Genomic DNA, 21,775 nt, shown 5'->3' on the forward strand with positions numbered 1-21,775 from the left:
AAAAAAAAAAAAAAAAAAAAAAGAGTACAGTGAAAAGCAAAGAAATAAATGAGCTGCTTTCTTTTTTTTCTTTTTTTTTAAATTATTTATTATGTATACAACATTCTGCCTCCATGTATGCCCACACGCCAGAGGAGGGCGCCAGATCTCATTACAGATGGTTGTGAGCCACCATGTGGTTGCTGGGAATTGAACTCGGGACCTCTGGAAGAGCAGTCAGTGCCCTTAACCACTGAGCCATCTCTCCAGCCCTTTGCTTTATTTTTTTGAGACAGTCTTTCTGTGTGGATCTTACTGGCCTGGAACTCAGAGGTCTGCCTCCTGAGTGGTGGGATCAAAGGCTTGCACCTGCCACTATATTCTCCCAAAACTCAGTACTTTAATGTTGTAGAGTAATAATTCTGTTATCCTGATAACTAAGGCTTATCACTTTTTGCTTTTGTAGTTTTTGTCTGAAAGGGAAGATATTTTTCTGTTTGCTGGGTCCCTAGCCTAAACCATATTACTTTCCGATGTGACGTCCCGAGACTTGGTGCCAGGATTAAAGCTAGAACTTCTCTTTAAAAGATGGAATGAGTTGGGTGTGGCGCACACCTTTAACCCCAGTAATGGAGGGGCAGAGGCAGAGGAATCTGATTTTAAGGCCAGTCTGATCTACAAAGTGAGCCCCAGGATAACCAGGACTACACAGAGAAACCCTGTCTTTCAAAACCAAAACAAATAAAAAACCAAAATTGGTTGTATTCCGAAATAATTTTTTGGGGGGGGTGGGGGGGGTTTCAAGACATGGTTTTCCTATGTCTGCCCTGGATGTCCTGGAACTCACTCTGTAGACCAGGCTGGCCTTGAACTCAAGAGATTCAGCTGTCTGCCTCTGCCTCCGGAGTACGGGGATTAAAGGTGTGCGCCACCACCCCCTGGACTTTGTGGCAAATGCCAGCAATCCCTGTAGGAGGTAGGAGGATCACTGATTTCAAGGCCAGCCTGGGCTCTGTAGGTGAGACTCTTGTTTCCAAATAGGTAAGTTTTCTTGGTTTAGAAAACTTCTTGAGCATTGCTTTTGTTTCCATAAGACATGTAGTTCCTGGATTGTCAGTGTGAATTGATACTAATAAGTGTTCTGTTAAATAAAACATGCTTTTTACCTCACAGGAATGGATAAATTTTGTATGGAATTAGGTATTTTCAACTCCTTAGTTTTGTTATAAGGAGGGTGAATAATATTGTACTTTCACACACTCCCACCTTTTCAGAGTGTGACCACTATAGAACAGGAATACAACTTTTTTTATTTTTTTATTTTTGAGACAGGGTTTCTCCGTAGCTTTTGGTTCCTGTCCTGGAACTAGCTCTTTTAGAGCAGGCTGGCCTCGAACTCAGAGATCCGCCTGCCTCTGCCTCCCGAGTGCTGGGATTAAAGGCGTGTGCCACCATTGCCCCGCCAGGAATACAATTTTAAGAATATTTTGCAGCCGGGCGGAGGCAGAGGCAGGCGGATCTCTGTGAGTTCGAGGCCAGCCTGGTCTACAAAGGGAGTTCCAGGAGGCTCCAAAGCTACAGAGAAACCCTGTCTCGAAAAAAAGAAAACAAAACAACAACAACAAAAAAAGAATATTTTGTTATCTGGGAGCTGGAGAAATGGCTCAGTGGTTAAGGACACTGGCTGCTTTTCCAGAGGACTCGGGTGCAATTCCCATCACTGCAACTGCCTGTAACTCCAGTTTCAGGGGATCTCACACAGACACACATGCAGGAAAAGCATTAATGCACATAAAGTAAAAATAAACTATATTTGACTATCTTAAATAGTACCGGTAAAATAAGTACTGTCACAAGTAAATTCAACACTAAAAATTCAAGTCCGATTGTTCATAGTTCTGATGATCTACTTAGGTGTTAACTGATTGACAGGAAGACAGACTTTGGAGGGTTCCTCTTAAGTAGGCGGTGCTCTCATGTATTTAATGTATTCAAGCATATGATAAACTAAAAATGGCTTTTTTTTCCAGCCAGGGAAGAGTGGTGCTCCTTGGTAATTCTTTGATATGAGCACATAGGAAGATCAGAGTTGAGGTAGAACTCCTTTAAAAGGGTCTTTGGGGACATGCTTATTTGCTTGCTTGTTCATTTATTGATGAGTGCCCGAGATGGCCTTGAACTTGAGTATTGGAATAATTTACTGCCCCCCCCCCCCCTTTGTTTAAAGAGGTCCTTTTTCTGAAAGGCTCTGTCTTGTTATTGGACAAACTATGCCTCTGATTTAGACATGACCAAGTCTCCAGGTTAGAAAGTTGAACTGCAGTCTGGTAGGATTGATGATGGGTGACCATGATTCAGACTAAAGTCTCAGTTTTACCATTGTGTGTGAATCCTTACAGACCCAGCTTCGTTCTCCTCTAATGTCTTCTTGGAGTCATACCTGATTCTGTTAGCTGTTTTTATCTGAATCCTTTGAGGAACTGGACAATTATGCTTTTGTTTCTTGGTCAGGGCTCCTTTTTTTTTTTTTGTTTTTGTTTTTGTTTTTCGAGACAGGGTTTCTCTGTGGCTTTGGAGCCTGTCCTGGCACTAGCTCTGTAGACCAGGCTGGTCTCGAACTCACAGAGATCCACCTGCCTCTGCCTCCCGAGTGCTGGGATTAAAGGCGTGCGCCACCATCGCCCGGCATGGCTCCTTTGATTCTGAAAGTCTTGTGAGAAGCAGAGTTGGGTATGGTGCACCATGGCAGAGGAAAGGAGAAGCACAAAATATTTTCAAGTTACATTTATTTACTTAGTATGTGTTGCATGTGTCTGCAGAAATCAAGGACATAACTTTTGGGAGTTGGTTCTCTCAAACATGCATCAAACCCAGGTCATCAGGCTTGGTGGCAAGGACATTTGCCTGCTGAACCCATTCACTGACCCTCAGGGATCTTTTTAATTGTCAGTAAGCTTTTGAAAAATTGAGCATGCTGTGGTGGTTTAGTTGGGATATGGCCAGAAGGAATTGGAAAAGAAAAGCAAGTTAGTTTTGTCTCCCTGTTGAGGACTGCAAATATGGCTTGTTGATGAGAGACCCTGGACCGTTTATGCCAGATCTGTCAAATTGTCTGCTGCTTTTGGGGGGGGGTTAGGCAAGAAAATTCTGGTGACTGGTTCCCAAGAACCAGTGATCATTCCAAAGAGAACAGCATGCCTTAAATGTTGGTTCCTTGGCATAGTATGAATTTTATGTCTTCAACTAAAGGGAGTGAAGTGGTTGTTCCATTCTGTGTAGGTGTGGTGGGTACCTAGGAAATAACAGTGCTCAACCTGTTTTATTTTGTTTGAGGGTAGTGGTGTTGGATCTGGAACCCAGTTTGTAATGATCTCCCATAGAGCTGCACCACCAGCCTCGTTTCTGCTTCTCATCGACCTCATTTCCTTGGGTGATTTGTTTTCCATTTTGGTCTCTTGGTTCCTCATTAGGAAGGTATAGCATATAAATCTTTTTTTTTTTTTTTTTTTTTTTTTTGAGGCTGTGTTCTTGCTGTGTGGCTTAGGCTGGTCTCCAGTCAGTATACCCAACCACTAGGATCATAGACATGCTATATCATGTCTCTGAATTTCTCCTTTGGCTTGGGGAACATAACTCCTTAAGATTGGACTGGTGGTTGTCATTCAGGACAAGGTTAGCCTGGGTGCCTTATAGAACACTTAGAAGGATAGGTGAACTGGTGCCCTGTTTATTAACCATTGAGAATCACTTCTCAAATCCCCTCCCCCCATTATTTCTAGTCTAGCCTGGCCCCCTGCTTCCTTTTTAGCTGTTGATGACCTTGAGTTTGAGATCATCCACCTTCCTGGGACAACAGACTTGTGTTTTCAAAATCAGTTTATTCCATGCTGGGTATCTAAGTTTTCTTAGCATGGGTTAGTTAGAAGTCTGTCACATTGAGAGCTTTCTCTTGATACTGCATACTTTAAGTTGTTGTGTATCTGCTTAGTAGTATTGAAGGATAGGTGAGCTTCATGCTTCAGAATCTGCTACAGCATAAGCTCTTCCTTTTGTGTTTGGCATTTAGGGGGTATTCAAATGTAGACAGTGCTGGTGATCAGGTTTTAACTTTCAGTTATTTTGCATAGTGCAAAGTGCTTAATATGAAAAGGACTAATTCTAATATTTTTTTTGTCTTCTAAAGTTGCGTATGTCAATAAACTTTGCAGTGTGCATCCTTTTTTTTTTTTAAAAGAATGTTATTTATTTATTATGTATACAATATTCTGTCTGTGTGTATGCATGCAGGCCAGAAGAGGGCACCAGACCTCATTACAGATGGTTGTGAGCCACCATGTGGTTGCCGGGAATTGAACTCAGGACCCTTGGAAGAGCAGGCAATGCTCTTAACCACTGAGCCATCTCTCTCCAGCCCCATTCCCTATGTTTTGACATGGAAATGTATACCCTGTGCCATTGCATGTTGGAAGTACTTGGTCTGTTTTTTTTTTTTTAATTTTTGNATGGTTGTGAGCCACCATGTGGTTGCCGGGAATTGAACTCAGGACCTTTGGAAGAGCAGGCAATGCTCTTAACCACTGAACCATCTCTCCAGCCCCCTCCTTTTTTTTTTTTTTAACAAACAAATTAAATAAATCTCATGTCACATTCTCTTTCTCTTTGGTTTTTCAAGACATGGTTTCTGTTTCTCTATGTGTAGTTCTGGCTGTCCTGGAACTCAATTTGTAGACCAGACTGTCTTGAACTTACAGAGATCTGCTTGCCTCTGCCTCTTGAGTGCTGGAATTAAAGGTGTGCACCACCACCCCTCACATCTTGTTTCTAACAATCATTTCAATTCAGTGTGGCCAGTTTGGACTTAACCTGTTATCTGTACTCCAAAAGTAAATGGGCATAATGAAAATCTGTTACACATTGGGAGTGCCTATAATAATAGTCAGAGAAAGTGTTCTGCCTGGAGTAGATGGTAAAGGTCTGTGACTCTATTGTAAAGAATACCAGACTTTGAAGCTTTTTATTATTTTGCCATCTTTTCTTTTTGAGACAAGATGTTGCTATATAACAAATATTTTAGGCTTTCTTGGAACTCACCATGCAGCTCCAGCTGGCTCTGAACTTGCTGTAGTTCTTTTGCTTTGACTTCCCAAGTGTTAGGATTACAGGTGTTTGCCATCATTCTGTCTTTAAATTTTATAGGATACAAGCATTTTCAGGTCAGTGAGATGGTTCTGTTGTTAAAAGTGCTTGTTCCCAAGTCTGAGGACCTGAGTTTGCTTTCCACAATCCCTAAGGCGGAAGTGTTGACTCCTATGGTTGTCTTGACCTCTGAGCTTGTGTCCATATACATCTAAGTAAAATAAATAAGTTGGCTTTATTGGTGTGGACCAATTGATCTCCTAAGTTGTAGGCTGTATATAGGAATAACTTGATTTGGTGACCTGCTTTGTGTTTTTTCCTTGTTGTTTATGTGCGTGACTTATGTCCATATCGATAGTTTTGTGTTGAGCTTTGTTTTATGTTAGTGCTACTTTGAAATGTAGAAGAGCTCATACTAACTTGCTACAGAAATCTTGTCTAGAATTGAATGGCTTATTTAATACACCTAGCTAGGTGTGGGATTATACAAGTTAGTTGCTTAGGACTAAGCTACATGTTCTGTTCCTATATCAAATGTGGAGAAAACTTTGTTTATCCAGACAAAAACTTAGAGTAATTTAGGGATGGGGGGAAGGACAGGGATGCTTATAGCCATAAGTAGCTGCTGTGATTCTCTCCTGGTTCCCATTGTTTGTTCTGGGTGAAGATTAGAAAAGCACAGGAGGTGAAAAAGAAGTTCTTAGTTTTTGGTACTAATTTCTTAGGGACTACAGAAGAGTTGTGTTCCTAAAATAATTGGAAAAGGTTTCATTTTGACTTTTAACCCAGATCCTATGTTCCTAATAAAAACATTACTTTGGTGCTGGTGATAATAGCTCAGTTACTTGAATGCTTGTCTAGCATGCTCAGTGGTCCTGGATCAAATATAGCACCTCATAAACAGGCATGGTGGCATATGCCAGTAAACCCAGCTTTCAGGAGATGGAGGCAAAAGGATAAGAAGTTTAAGGCCATTCTTGTTATAAGTGAATGGCATTGCAGGTCAGCCTAGGTTAATAAGACCCTGTCTAAAAAACAAAACCTAAATACCTATTTTTCCTATTTGTTGAATTGTAGATGGTCAGTGTAAATTTAAATTTCAGTATTTTGTGGCTAGCAATTTTCTTTAGAGGTGTTGTTTTGATCTAGTATTGTGTTCTAGGCTTGTAAAGAAGACTCATCTATTTATTTAAAATTGAAGAAGTGGATTTTTGGTGACGGAACTCTGCCTCTTACCCTAGCTTTGGAATAGGCCCTTTGAGTCTCAGTTCCAGTTCCTCAATTGGGATACCTGCTTTGCTGACTCACAAAATTTTGTATTTAAAAAAAAAAAAATTAAAGGCCTGATGTACTTAGTGGCAGAATATGGATATAGCATGTGCAAGATTTGAGCTTGAGCACCAAAACCCTGATGAATTTTGGCTCTGTGAATTATGTCTGAAGGTGCTGCATAGATTGTATCTAGTGCATGCCACTGCTCTTCTAGGAAATCCAGACTTTAAACATCTATTTGGAAAGCATTTTTTAAATAAAGCATGGATTGTTCACTGTGACTCAAGTAATAAGGGCGTGTATTGTGGTTAAAGGGTGGGTTGGCAGTTTGATGTTCTGACGCTTTACCTTAAGGTTTATGGTCCTTTTCCAATAATGACTTTGATTTTAGTAAACTAGTTCTGGACACAAAATTATCCCACAATTTTTGTGCCCTAGGTTTTTAAATAAGAGATCTAAAGCCTACAGGTGCAGATGTGTTCATCAAAACAGTGTTTAAGTTCTGTTATTAAATTTAACTTATTTTTTTTAAAAAACATTTATTTATTTATTTATTTATTTATTTATTTATTTATTTATTATGTATGCAGTGTTCTGTCTGTCTGTATGCTTGCTGGCCAGAAGAGGGCACCAGATCTCATTACAGATAGCTGTGAGCCACCATGTGGTTGCTGGGAATTGAACTCAGGACCTCTGGAAGAACAGTCAGTGCTCTTAACCTCTGAGCCATCTCTCCAGCCCTTAACTTATTTTTGAAAGATAAATCTTCCCCATTTTCTTAAGCACAAACCTCTCCGGTTAGGATTAATAAAGAAAAACCCTCCTTTAAGTAGAGCAGATTTCTTTTTTTAAATTTTACTTATTTATATTTTATGTATGAGTGTTCTGCATGGATATACCTGCATGTCAGAAGAGAGCATCAGATCTCATTATAGATAGTTGTGAGCCACCTTGTGGTTGCTGGGAATTAAACTCAAGACTTTTGGAAGAGCAGCCAGTGTAATCACTGGGCCATCTCTCCAACTCTAGCAATTTGTTTTGTTTTGTTTTGTCTTGTTTTTGTTTCTTTTTGAGAAAGAGGGTGGATTTTCTAAAATCCTGATTGGTTGGATTTTATATTTTTCTTTGGCCCCAAGGGATGATGCTTGATTTTTTTTTAACAGACTGCTTAGCTCTTTCAGAATTACTGAAACTCTCAATAGAGCTTTTCAAGTTCATCTGAGGTTTATCTACTTTTTTAGGATGCCTTTCCCATCTTTCCTCCAAGAGTTGGAAAGTGCTGTGTGTGTAACCTTCATGAATACTGTCTTCATGTCTATTCTTATTTTTGAGGAAATGAGAAAGCAGCAGATACTGAGTTGGTTGATGGTGATTTGGATTCTAGAAGTGATAATGGAGAAATGATCTCATTCTTGAGTTTTTATATCTGAAATTAGACTCCTGCTTTCTCAGTTATAACGGTTTGGAATTTTTGGTATTTATTTGATTTTTTTTTTTTAGAGATTTATTTATTATGTATATAGTGTTCTGTCCACATGTATGCCTACAGGCCAGAAGAGGGTGCCATATCTCATTACAGATGGTTGTGAGCTACCATGTGGTTGCTGGGAATTGAATTTAGGACCACTGAAATTGTAAGCAATGCTTTTAGCCTCTGAGCTATCTCTCCAGCCTGAAGTTTTTGGTTTTTAAAATCAAGCGCTGTGTACTGAAGCTTGCTCTGTAGACCAGGATGGCCTCGAACTCCCAGAGATCCTCTTGCCTCTGAGTGCTGGGATGGGTTTTGGACTACCTTGTGGGTGCTGAGCAAAGGTCCTGTGCAAGAGCAGTAAGTTATCTGCTGAGGCAGCTATTTAGCCTGTTTGAACTTACATTTTAAGAGACTAGACCTAGCTGGGCGGTGGTGACACATGTCTTTAATCCTAACACTCAGGAGGCAGAGGCAGGTGGATCTCTGTGAGTTTGAAGCCAGCATGGCCTACAGAGTGAGTTCCAGGACATGCTCCAAAGCTACAGAGAAACCCTGTCTTGAAAAACCAAAACGGGGGCGGGGGGAGAAGGGGGGAGACTCTGAGACTGGACCTATCCCAGTTGTTATTCCACTTTTTTTTTTTTCCCCTTAAAGATAGGAATTCTGTGGTCGTTGGCTCTGGAACTCATTTTGTAGACCAGACTGACTTCTGCTTCTGCCTCCAGAGTTCTGTGATTAAAGAGTGTACAAGATTTGCCATTTACTACAGAGAAAGTCTTGTTGCAGAGTCCTGCAACTGTCATGTTGCATGTTATATAGCTGTCATGTGGAATTTCCCTCTGTATGCTATGATTACCACTGATTAATAAAGAAATTGCTTTGGACCTATAGCAGAGCAGAAGAGAGATGGGGGGGGGGACTAAACTGAATGCTGGGAGAAAAAAGGCAGAGTTGAGAGACACCATGTAGCAGCCAGAGGGAAAGGACGCATGCTATTAGCTGGAATCTTGCTGGTAGGCCACGAGCCTTGTGGTAAAATATAAAATAATAGAAACGGGCTAGTTTAATATATAAGAGCTTGCTAGGAATATGCTAGAGTCATTGGTCAAGCAGTGTTTTAAATGATATAGTTTCTGTGTGATTATTTTGGGTGTGAGCGGCCAGGAACGAGCAAGCTACCTCCTACAACTTTTGTCACCCTGCGTTTGACCATGAAAACTGGGGATTGAGGCCAAGACTTATATGCTAAGCTAGTCTTTGCCCTATTTAACTACTATTACTGCTTTGTTGTTGTTGTTTTAAATCAGATTTATTCACCTTGGGATCTCTGATGTCTGGATGATTTGTCTTAGTGGGACAAACCTCTTTGTTGTATTTTTTTTTTTCTTTTTTCCTGTTAGAGGCTACTATGTAGTTTGAGGCCAGCCAGGGTACATAGTGAGATCTTGTCTCCTAAAATAAAATATACTCCATGTGTTCTACTAGCTCAGACTTCAAAAGAAATTGGAGGGACTTTTAAACTTTGAGATTGTTTCTAACTACATAGAAAAACTGAATGCCTGGGTTTATTTTGCTGAATTGAGTTTCAGTATACACTGGGAGGCTCATCTGGGGAAATTTAAGGCAAGGGAATGGTTATGACTTACAAAAATACTCTGGTTGGAAGAAGACTGCAAATATATTGAGGGTGGTGAGTGAAGTTTTTTGGTTTCCTTGTAATAGGGACACAGTAGTACTCATTCAAGAGTGGATAGGTTTCTTCATTTCTCAAGTTAACACCTACTACTCTAAAATAGGCTAAAGTTTGACAAGTTACTTTGGCTAAAGAAAAACAGTTCCTCCATTTTTGTATGCGGTGTTTATCTTTTTGGCAGGGGTTGGAAGTAAGGTTTAGAATTATGTCTTGAACTTTAGACTTAGAATTTAGACTTAGAAGATTACATGTTTAATGTTTTAAACATTACTATGGTATATTTTGGATTAAAAGACTGCTCATAGCTTATTCATTTTGGTTAAGTGCAAAGTGGGTTTCTTTAGGAGCAAATATAGTACAACTGTGATGATAACTGTATATTTTCCTTTTCTTTTTATTTCTAATAGAAAGCGTGGATACCCATCAGCGAAGTTTTGATATTGGAATTCAGATTGGCTATCAGCGACGCAATAAGGATGTGCTGGCCTGGGTTAAAAAGCGCAGAAGAACTATTCGTAGAGAAGATTTGATCAGCTTCCTGTGTGGAAAGGTTCCTCCACCACGGAACTCTAGAGCTCCCCCAAGACTGACTGTAGTGTCCCCTAACCGAGCTACTTCAACGGAAACTAGCTCATCTGTAGAGACTGATTTGCAACCCTTCCGGGAAGCCATAGCTCTGCATGGTAAAGCCGTTTAAACATATTTCTTTGGAAAATGGTTAAGGGTGTGCCTGTGGACCCATTTTCATGTTTAGGGTTAGGTCCAGATAATATTGTCTGTTTTTGTCTATATAGTAAATCCTGGTTCTAGAAGTGTTGAAATAGAATGCAAGCTACAAGCATACATTGGCAGCCCATCTGACTGGTTAGTTTGAGCTCATTAGTATTATAGTAATTATTTCTGCACCACTGATTAGAATTTATTGTTTTGCACCCACATATTGTACATGTTTTATTAGTCTTTTTGAGTCAAGGGGGAGGTCCTTGTGTCTTAAGAATTCTGTTAGTTACAGTTGCTTGGAGTGCTTGGTCCGTGATAGTCAAATAAGACAGGAATTGTTGAATTTGTTTACATGGAAAACAGGGACTACCTTTAACACCTTTGGTTATCTAGTATAGAGAGTGAGTTGGTAGCCCAGGGGAAAGAGGTTGGAGAAGTCATACTCCCTCTGCTGCTGTTCCTCAAACCTTTATTGTTTAGGTGGATAGGATTGTGAGAGGTATAGCCAATGGCCAAGTCATCACTATTTCCCAGGCCAGATCTGTCATGCAGATGTGTTTTTGGCTCAGAGGATCTAGATATTAGAGAGATGGGGAAATGTTTTCAGTGATAAATTTGCTGTTACTGTCTACTACAGACTTCCATAAGCAATAGAGAGGGCTATTTACTCTGACATGTTAAACTGCTGTGAAAATAACAGCAACTAAGTCAGACTTGTTTGAAACCAAGGTGGACACATGGTCAAACAGGTGACTAGGTAGAAGTGAGTCAGGTCATGCGTCCTGTTGACAGCTAACATTTTTAGGCCATAGAAATGGTCATAGGTCTTTAAAATAAGGCTAACCTGCTAATAAACAGGGTGATATGTCTAAATGGCTTCTATATCTTAGAAATTTTAATGTCTCCAGAGACTGTAAGTCCTTTGGCAACCATTTCTAATTTACTTTCTTTCTTGTATCCCTAGTGAAAAGATGAGAGCTGGAAAAATGTTGCCTCCCTCCACACCATTTCAGATTTACTTGCTAGTTAAAGCACTTATACCAAGAAGAAATTTATATGAATGCAATACCTATGATTGCATACTTTTTCTGATATTATTACTATTTAGGTAGTTTTCCCCCCCTACTGTATTAGTGTGTCACATTTCCTTTTAAATTTGGAAAAACAATTAGAGGTGTATAATATGTCAGATTGATTTAGTGAATGGCAGCATGTGATATAGTTTCAAATATTGTCATTTCTTATGATTGAATTCATACTTCAGATATTTTTCCAACATACTAGTATCTTACAGAGCCAGTTTTACAAATCAAGCCTTGCTTTCTAGCTAATAGTATCAGGATATATACAGTAAAAGGCAGCCCAGATTCCATGAGGAAACTCTTATCTTAAGTGCCAGTGTGTTTTTTTTCAGATCCAGTTTGTTCAACCTATGATTTATTATTTTTTGAACTTTGAGAGTCTTGTAAGATATAGTTGTAGAAAGGACTATTACTTATGCTTAAGTTATGAGGGCATTAATAAATGTAAGTATAAAACCAGTAAAAATAAATTTTACCTATGGTGAATTCACAGTAAAATAATTCAGTACATATTTGAGCAGAGCGTATTCTTTATTTTTTTGTTTTGTTTGAAAGTGTACCCTTGACAGGTTTGTACCTCTAAAGTCATGTAGTTAAACAGTTTTGGGTTAAAGTTTTAGGGCCTCTTCAAAGAATTTTTAGAAACAATTATACTTGAACGTCTTGTTCTAATGGTTGTCAGTTTACTGAGGAGAGGGCTAGTCTTATTGAAGATTTAAATGAGGGTATTTGGATTAGTCAGAGGGCATTGTTAATTAAATGGTAAGGTAGACAAATGACTATGATATTCTTATCTGATTTGTATTGAACATCTTAATTGGATAGAGATACCAGAGTTTTTTTTGCCAATTATTTGCATAGTCAATTTTGAAATATAAAGTCAATTACGAGTTTTTAGAGTACTTCATTGGATTTATTGAAGGGTGAGTCTAAATTCATGAAATTTTAGAGCAAGGAGGAATGGAAAAAGAGTATGGCGAGGCAGAAATTTGTGTTTGCAATGGAAGCAAACATCATATTCTTCATCATTTTATGAAAGGGACAACTTCCTTCTTAAGTGTATTCATTAGTTCCTGGACCCCTTCCACCCCCAATAAATACCTCTACCAGAAACATCTGTCCACACATAACATCTTTCATTATTGGGAGAAAAAAATAGCAGGGACTATTAAGGTGATTGCAGAGTGTTTCATGTAGATGGGGAGTGTCAAAGAAGACGACCTCCCCCCGCCCCCAGGGATAACCCCATCAGCTGGGAACCAGCTTAATGTGAGATTTGGGTAGTTTCAATCAGAAGTGGGTTCTATTCCAACATTTCCAATAGAAAAATATTCTGGTATACAGAAGTATGAAATAGAAGATAAATAGATATAAGCTGTTTTACTGATTGTTTTATAAAATAAACTAGTACAGATGATGATGCCTTGTATGAAACACAAGACTAACAATTCCAGTCTCATGTATTGGGAGCTTTAGGATATGGTCCTTGTTAATGGATGAATCACTGAGTGTTTGGCAGAGTCCATGCTTTTAATGAGAGTTGAACAGAAGAATGGCTGCTTCATCCAGGTACAAGTAGGTGAAGGGTTTTGTTCCTTAGGTGGTTATGTGACAGAAGAACCCAAGGAGTATGCTTCAGTGCCATATGGAGTTGTACTTTCTTTGTCAGATTCTTTTTTGGTAAGAGGCAGAATCCTTTTGTATATTAGGTTTCTTTAACTCCTGAGCAGTGGACATGTTGCAGTTTTGATCACTACCTTCCCAGTGTATGTGGTAGAATGTGGTTATCATGAGCTGACAGCTTAGCCTCAGGGAGGGGCTTGTGTTACCTGGGCTGGAAAGGAAAGGAGGTAGCTGTTAATAACAGAAGCTGTGGTGACTATAGCAGTGGTTCTCAACCCTTTAGGGGCCCAACCACTGTTTCACAGCGGGTCACCTAAGACCATTGAAAAATAACCATATTTACATTATGATTCATAACAGTAGCAAAATTACAGTTATGAAGCAACAACAAAATAATTTAATGGTTGGGGGCACAGCATTTGGGAAGGTTGAGAACTACTGCTATATAGGATTATTTTTTGTTTTGGGATAGATCTCTACACAGCCCTGCTGGCCCCTACTCAACTGTGTAGACCAGGGTGACCTCAAATTCATTGAGTTCTGTCTCCAGAGTTGGGATTAAAGGCATGCACCACCACTATTTTTTTTTTTTTTTAAAGGGAAGGTCTCATTCTATAGCCCAGAAAAATACTCGATTTAATGCTCATCAAACAACTTCAGTTAAAACTAAGTGATGGTGGCTAGCAATGTGTGAGACTTACAAGTCTAACTATGCTTTATTTGATCACTTTTCTGTAGCATGTTGCTTATTTTCTGTGTACTATAGGACTTAGTTATTAGATGTTACATTCACAGAAAATGAAATATATAGGTTCATGCTAATTGATTTTTTGTCTTTGTTAATTCTTATCTTAAAATAACACTGAAAATCTACTGAGATTCACTCAGAATCTTTTTTTTTTAATTTTTTTTAATTTATATTTTATGTATGAGTGCTCTGCAGGCCAGAAGAGGGCATCAGATCCCATTATAGATGGTTGTGGTTGCTGGGAATTGAACACAGCACTTTTGTAAGAACAGCCAGTGTTCTTAACCACTGGGCCATCTCTCCAGCCCACTACATTCCCCTTTTTATGTAAACAATAATTCATGTAGACCAGAAATACCTAGAGTACTTTCGTTATTTTCTGCTAATCTTTCTGATGACACCCTTTCTCTTTTAGGGTGTTTCGTTCTCTTTTGCTACTTGGGTTTCTGAACTTTTTCTCAGGTTCCTTGACTGACCTACGTTAGATTTTACAGGATCTCTAACCCTAGCTGCCACTTCCTGTAGACTCTTTAGGGGCCTCTTACTTTTAGCTTCCAGATCTCTCTACTTGTCATTTAGAACTCTGTCGGCTGTCCCACATATGTTTTTGTCTTCTGGTCCACATCCTTCAGGGTGTCCTGTGAGCATTTGCTACACATGACATTTCCCCTTTTTCCTTCCTGAGTACTAGGGCTTCAACCTAGGGTCTTGTGCATGCTGGGCAAGTGCTATACCACTGAACTGTATATTAGTTGACATTTCACACTAACCTTGGCAAATATATACCATCTCCTCTATATAGCTATGCAGCAAGCAGTTTGTGTATTCTCTAGAAAGAGATAGGTGAAGAGTACTTCCATTTTCTGTTGAGACAAACAATAGGATGATTTATGTTAATGTGTTAGGTGTGGTGTAAAATTGGGAGGAGGAACAGCGGAAAGGGCTGTCTCACAGTTTAGCTTGGCTATGGACAGGCTTGTGGAAGGGTCTCTGGAGGAGTTGTGTTTGGGCTTAGGGTGGTCTGCTATTGCTGTTATTTCTGACATGATTTAGGTGCCAGACTATCTTTTATAAAACCACTGGAATGATCTTTCTTCTTCCTACCCTCCCAATTCCTTTGCCTAAGATTTTTTTCTGTGGTCCTACAAGGGCAAATAAAAACCCATTGTCGTCTGGTTTTGATTTGGGATCAATATCCCAGCTGTACTCTCACAAATCTCTTTATCCACCTGTTTACACTGATCATGTAACTTGTGACACAGCCTCTTTTCTCCATTTCTCTCTGTTTTCATCATTATTTTTAATACAGGCTAGATTTGAATTCTTGTTTTAGATTTTCGAAACAGGTTTTCTTGGAACCTGTCCTGGAACTTGCTCTTGTAGTTTAGCCTGACCTCGAACTGAGAGATCTACCTGCCTTTGCCTCCCGAATGCTGGGATTAAAGGCATGTGTCATCACTGCCTGGCTGGATTTGAATTATTGATTTTTGTGACTCATTCTCTTGACTGCTCTGCTGGGATTACAGATGTATACGACGACATCTGGTTTGTTGTCCCCATTTCCTTTAAACTGTAAGACAGGGTCTCCTGTTGTTCATATTGTCTTAGAACTCTCTTAACTCCTGATCCTTATGCCACTACCTCTCAAATTCTAGGATTTACAGGCATGTGCCTTTTTGTTTTTAAATGTAATTAGTAGTAACATACTACAACATATTGATTGGCCTGCAACTCAGTATATAGATATGCAGAAAGGTGGCCTTGAGCATTTGGGTGGTTTTCCTGCATCTGTAGTACTGGAATTGTAAATGTGTGTCATTACACCTGACTTTCCCTTAAAGCTTTTCTTAAACAGAGTCTCACTGTGTTCAGATGCTGTACTTTTCTGATGATCGGGGGCATGTTGTGCCATTCCTTTTGGCTTTTATAGAACCTAGCAAAGAAAATGGTTAATTGTGCTTCTGAATTTACCATAGGAATAAATACAGAGGTCTAGAAGTGACTGTAAGCAGCACTTGGGGACTGAGAACCTTTGGAAAGAGGAGTGATCTGTGTGCCATTCTTGGAAAGGAATCTTGCATTAGAACAACTGAGAATTTGCTGGTCCTGAGAATGAAACCATGAGAGGTAGTCCTTTTTTATTTTTTAACATTAATTTTTTGACAGCTTCCTATATGAGTACTATATATATATCATTTCCACCCCATATTATATGTGTTTGAGACTCACCACTTAGAATTGAAGATTTGATTCTCCTTCATTCAACAGCAAGTAGCTCTTCATTTAGGGTTTTGTCCTTGTGATATTTTCCTGATCGATCTTGGAATGTTAACTGGTGGTAGATTTGTTCAGGTCTTGTTGAGAACTAGTCTTTGGTATATACTAAAAAAAAGTTTTTTTTTTTTTAATTTTATGTGAAAAGTTTCTTTATTTTGTGTATATTTACTAAAAGATGTTTGTCTTTTGATGCTTGTTCTTACTGAGGAGCCTGTAAGTTCGGAGCTTGCTGTGTATACCAGATTAGCTTTGGATTTTTAGCTAGTGATCCTCTTGCCTTTGTCTCTCAAGTGCTGTGTTTGCAGACCTGGGGCTTCTTAGTATACTGTGTATCACCAAGCCCAAAGGTTCCTCATTTGATATTCACCTGCTCTGTTCATTGATGGAGAAAGGCTAATTTTGTTGTGGTAGAGCAGGTTAGTAAGTGATAGGTTATTTGGGATCCATCTGGCTCTAAAATTTGTTCTCTTGCTTACTTGTCTCTATGTATAGTTTTAGGGTATCTTTTTATATCACTCATCTCTCCCCCCTCCCCCCTGGACTTACTTAGGTGGGTGGGAAATATCTTGAGATCATTTCAGAAAAAATTCAAGAGACACATTAAAATTTTATGTGTCTGGGATTCTCCTATCAGTGAATCTGGATAAGTGGTTTTGAAGATGAATGTTGGATGGCCAGCTTCTGGTATCCTTGACTTACTGTGGTAGGAAGAGTGCATAATTTTTATGTGCAGGTCACATACCCTTTGCAACCTTGGGCAATGTGCTTAACATCTAATACCATCTTTATTAAAGTGATTTCTATGTGATAGTATATGAGAACCAACTAGGTTGCTTACCTACCTACCTGACCCTCCATGATTCTGTCTAAATGTTCTTGTTCTGACAGCTACAGCTTTTCTTCTTGCTTGTAGTGAATTCCAAGTATCACTCTACAGACTTAATTTAAAGCTTTATTTTTTATTTTTGTAAATATCACACACACACATACACACATGAGTATTTTGCCTGCATGTATGTCTGAGTATTATTTGTGTTCATGGCCATTGGATTCCATGGAACTAGATTTACAGATGGTTGTTAGCTACCATACCGGTGCTGGGAGGTCAAATTTGGGTCCTTTGGAAGAGCAGCCATTGCTCTTAACCTCTGAGCTATCTCTTCAACCCTGTCTTACTGTTTTTGTTTTGTGTTTTTGCCTGTTTATTACTTGCTAAATTCTTGAGCTTGGTTCCTGTGGACAAGCTAGAGAAGTTGGTTCTGAGTTTTCCTGTTCAAGCTAGTGCTGTTTGGGGAGCCTTAGGCTCCTTTAGAGTTGTTGTTATGGAGATAAGTGCTAGGGTGCAAAGTAAGAAGGCACATATATTCTAGATGTAAGGCTTGTTACCAAAACAAACTTTACTCAATCTCATAACTAGTAAAGCTTCACTCTATGTCATCTCATAATACAAGTGGGCTTTGTAGGTTACTAACTCTGGTCCACACTGATTCTTAAAAATCAAAGGTATCTTCATTCCAAAAATTATTTTCATGACAGTCTTGACTTTCGTAATACACTTCAACCCATTGGGCTTAGGTGGTTCTTCTAAAAGTACATACTGTTGCTGATTCAGGCCTATACATGCAGGGTCTGGTGTCCCTTTTGGCACTTGTGGGAATTATTGCTCTTACTTGGCATTTTGGTTTAAGATATCATGTTCTCAATTTTAAATTAGTTTTGTGTTGAAAAAAGCAGTAAGAGAAGGATTTGGACAAACTCAGACAATGAAACCTTTATGATTATGATACATTATAAAATTAAAAGAGGAACAAATCTTTTGTTGTAATTATTACTGCCTTCATTCTTTCTTTTTGGGAGACAGGGTCTCACTGTACATACTTGGCTGACCTGGAGTTTGTTGTGTAGAACAGGATGGTCTTGAACTTTGGACTTCAGGGAATCTCCTGCCTTAGCCCTCCCAATCGCTGAGATTACAGGCAATTTTTGTGTGTGTGTGTGTGTGTGTGTGTGTGTGTGTGTGTGTGTGTGTACGTGTATATATGCATGCTGATGATCAAACTCAGGGGCTTTGTGCTCTACCCTGGAGTGATACTCCAGTCTTTGGAAAGGTACCTTTAAAAAGGATTACTTGGTAAGTTGGGACAAGTTTCCTTAGTGTTGAAGGTTGAAACCATTTTGGTTTGAAAACCCTTTGTTTTGTTTGTGGATTTGTTGTGGGTTTTCTGCAGTTTAGAATGTATGTATGTATAATGATATACAAGTATGTATGTTTGTTGTCTTTCTGTAGTTTAGCACTTCCTATAGATAACATTTATTTAGAGTGAATATCAGGTGTTATTTTGTAGACAAAGGGACAGGTGACTATAAAAATGATTAACCTCAAGGAATGTCTGATCTGGCAAAATTAACACCATCCTGAAACATAAGCCTAGGGGAATCAGTCTGAGGTACAGTGTGTGTTTGTTCATTTGACTGGTAGGGGCTAAAAATCTGAGCCTTGTGATATTTACTTCATTTTCTTTGTTCTGAATGAACTCTGGGCTTTCTTGTATGTACTAAGCTCCATCCTTGGTCGCTCCTAGGCTCTAGAGAATCTAGGTAGGGCTTGTAAGAAAAGGCAGTCATAGGAATTTCAATTTAGTTATATAAAGTGTGACAAAAATTTTTACCTAGAATTCCTGATTCCTCACACATGAAGCATTAAGAACCCCAAAAGGAAAGGGGTTTTAGGCATCATGAACCAGCAGTTTTCTTCTCACTACAGACTCAGAGTGGTTATTTTGGAACATTCTTGGACTTATATGTGGCAGACTGCTTTTTAAAGAGAGAAATAACTGCATTTAGGAGATCTGTGATAAATAGGACACATGACAGTACCTGGAAGAACTCACTTTGGTTTTCTGCCTTTCATTCTACCATCCCTTCTGATGCTTCAGCAATAACAAGAGAACTTTTATCCTGAGAGCTAACACAGATGCTTAAAAGTTATTAAAGCGAAGAGATAGTATAGAAGAAACTGCATTTTTTTTTTTTTTTAAATGGCAGAGGACTGGCTAGGACCAACCTTTTGAGAGTTTGTTGCTGTCTGCTCATCTTTCACGGCCCACAAGCGAACCTCTCCCCCCTTTTTTACTCTGAGGAGAAACAATCCTGGTGTGTGGAATATTGTAGTGCTTGTAGAATATTGTGGCCAGGTGCATCCTGTTGATAGATTTTCAGCAGATGGTTTAAAAAACATCCTTGGAGCTTGTGTAAGAGATTTTGGCACCAAAGCAGTCTCTTAATCACTTACATTTGATTTTTTTTTTTTGTTTTTGTTTTTTGTTTTTTTCTGAGACAGGGTTTCTCTGTAGTGTTGGAGCTTGTTCTGGGACTCTCTGTAGACCAGGCTGGCCTCAAACTCACAGAGATCCGCCTATCTCTGCCTCCTGAGTGCTGGGGTTAAAGGTGTGCGCCACCACCGGCTGGCTTTCTATTTTCTTTTTTGTTTTTTTGGAGACAGGGTTTCTCTGTAACAGTCCTGGCTGTCCTGGAACTCACTCTGTTGACTAGGCTGGCCTTGAACTCACAGTGATCCACCTGCTTCTGCCTCCAGATTTCTGGGATTAATGGTGTGCACTACAAATGCCTAGAAGGAACTTTTATAATCACTCTTTCCTCAGACCAGAATCCAAGACCAATAAAATTATAGCAGGGCACTTATAATCACATTAATTTCAGATGAAAAGTTGATATTTTATGTACATTAAGGATATTAAATAACCAAAGGTATTGGGGATAGACTAGGTATTCAATATTAATAAAACAGAATTTTCTTGGACTTGTAATAACATTGTGTTAGATATTGTAGTGGAAAAATTAAAAGGCTATGAGATCTCAAAGCCAGTTTAATTACCCTAGTACCTATTGAGTAATCTGTTGGTAGCTATTAAACAGTTGAATTATCTGAGTTTCATTTTGGAAAATTCCCCCAAAGCAAAAAGGTTTATTTACTATCTTGTAATTTCACTCTATAAAAACAAGTACAGCCAAATGATTAATTTTTCTAGTCTTTTTTCAATGTATAAATATTATTTCACAGTTGAGATCATATTGCAAATATGGTACTGTATCTTACATTTCTCACTTAACGTCGTGAACCTTATTTCCTGTGGCATTAAAAACTGTCTTTCAAAAATGATGTCTTTGATAAATGGAAAGCATTTTGGGCTGTCAGTATAACTGAAAATGTTTTCTTGGTGTGACACATGTACCTTTGTAATTGGCTTGATTTAGTGTGCTTTACTTCAATAAAAATTCAGTATTACAATTTACAGATTGGGGTGGGGAGTGGTATCTACTTTTAAATGACCAGAACCTTCCTGTAGTATGGTTATTTTTTTCAGTGATTGAACTCTTAAAACACTAGATGACATTGACACCGCATGTGCCTGCACCTCACTCAGCACATTGCACAGGAGCACTCACACTTGAGTGTACAATTCATTTCAAAGGAATAGAATGCCAACTTTTTAGGGCTCTCAGGCAGGTTGATACCACTTTAAATTCCGAGGGATTTAGGCCCCCACTCCTTTTCCCCAGATAATGTTGGTTTGAGCAGTCTGCCGAGGGACCCGAACCTGTCGTTCGCCATTATCTTGTGCACCCCTAGGGCTGGTGCTGAAAGTTAGGAGAGCATAGATGGCAGCCTCAGTTGGGCTGTGAGGTTTTCTGAGTCGGGATTTGTTCTTTCTCTGTGACTTAATGCTGGTAAACGGGAGTTTTATGTAATCGATTATGCAACAGCATTTTCATATTACAGTATGAAATGATGAAATGGTTTGAAAATAATAGTGATGTGCTATTTTTAATGATTTCCATGTAATCTGGATTTCTATAACCTGGACTGTAAACTTGTTTCCACACCACTGGGAGTTTTCAACAAATGATTAAATCATCCTAAGGTTTTTTTTTTTTAATTACTATATTGCTCATTTCAAATGGATGCAGAAACATTAAAGCATGAGTTTGTTATCTTATGTTAAATAATTGAGACTTCTGTCTAATGCTACCTATTCTGCTTCTGTCAAATGATATTTTCATAGTCCGCTTGAAAAACACATTTTTAGTAGAAATTAAGCTGTATGTCCTAAGGACGTACAACTTAGTTTTTAGTTGTGAAGCATGTTTAGATTTTCTGTACTTGTGTGGGCTGATTGTGTTCATGTGGCAGAGCAAGATTTCTGAAGTGGCTTCATTAGCTGTCACTGGTTTTCAAAATAAAATTTGGGCTGTTTAAAATTGCTTTTCCCCCTCTGTGGTTGTAATCTTAATTTTTGTTTTTGACACTTGTGAAAAGTCTTCTTTGGGGAACATTAGTGACTCAAACTTTGAAAAGATTGTCATAGCTGAGGATAGGTGACATGCACCATGAAGTTAAAACCAGCACTCTATAGAGAAAGATAGAGAAAGATGCTTTTCCAGGTGTAATGGGGATTTTCAGATTGGCCAAATTGCTGCATAATGTATTTTCTTTTTCATGGATAATTGAATCAATAAACATTGGCTGGAAGTGACTAGTCTGCTCCTTGCTGGAGTGGTTTTGAGTCTTTGGTAGTTGTCATCACCATCATGAACATTCATGAAGAGTATGTGTAGGCTGATTGAAGTCCCCTTGTAGTTTCATTTGCAAAAGGGATCCTGAATTATGGAAGTAGACCAATTTATTGCCCAGCTCTCAGATTTTACAGTAGAATTATTATAGAACCTCTGTATTCTAGAGCAAATATAAATGA

At 38.8% G+C, this 21,775-nt stretch overlaps 1 protein-coding gene across 5 annotated transcripts in view; it reads left to right on the forward strand.

The window, feature by feature from the left end:
• Positions 1-21,775, forward strand: part of Hapstr1 (HUWE1 associated protein modifying stress responses) — a 40,894-nt gene that overhangs the window by 13,727 nt on the left and 5,392 nt on the right. The window contains exons 3-5 of one of the 5 annotated variants that reach the window (XM_050162587.1): positions 9,959-10,234; positions 10,346-10,415; positions 15,701-15,851. In XM_050162587.1, coding sequence (XP_050018544.1) covers positions 9,959-10,234; positions 10,346-10,415; positions 15,701-15,848 — 494 coding nt within the window. In that variant the 3' untranslated portion in view covers positions 15,849-15,851. Of the gene's footprint in view, positions 1-9,958; positions 10,235-10,345; positions 10,416-11,235; positions 21,297-21,775 lie in introns of those variants that run through there. The other 4 variants (XM_050162433.1, XM_050162505.1, XM_050162663.1 and 1 more) reach the window with 4 other exon arrangements.

Source organism: Alexandromys fortis, unplaced genomic scaffold, assembly GCF_014885135.2.
Source record: "Alexandromys fortis isolate MF-2015 unplaced genomic scaffold, M_Fortis_MF-2015_v1.1 scaffold_29, whole genome shotgun sequence".
NCBI classification, from domain to species: Eukaryota; Metazoa; Chordata; class Mammalia; order Rodentia; family Cricetidae; genus Alexandromys; species Alexandromys fortis.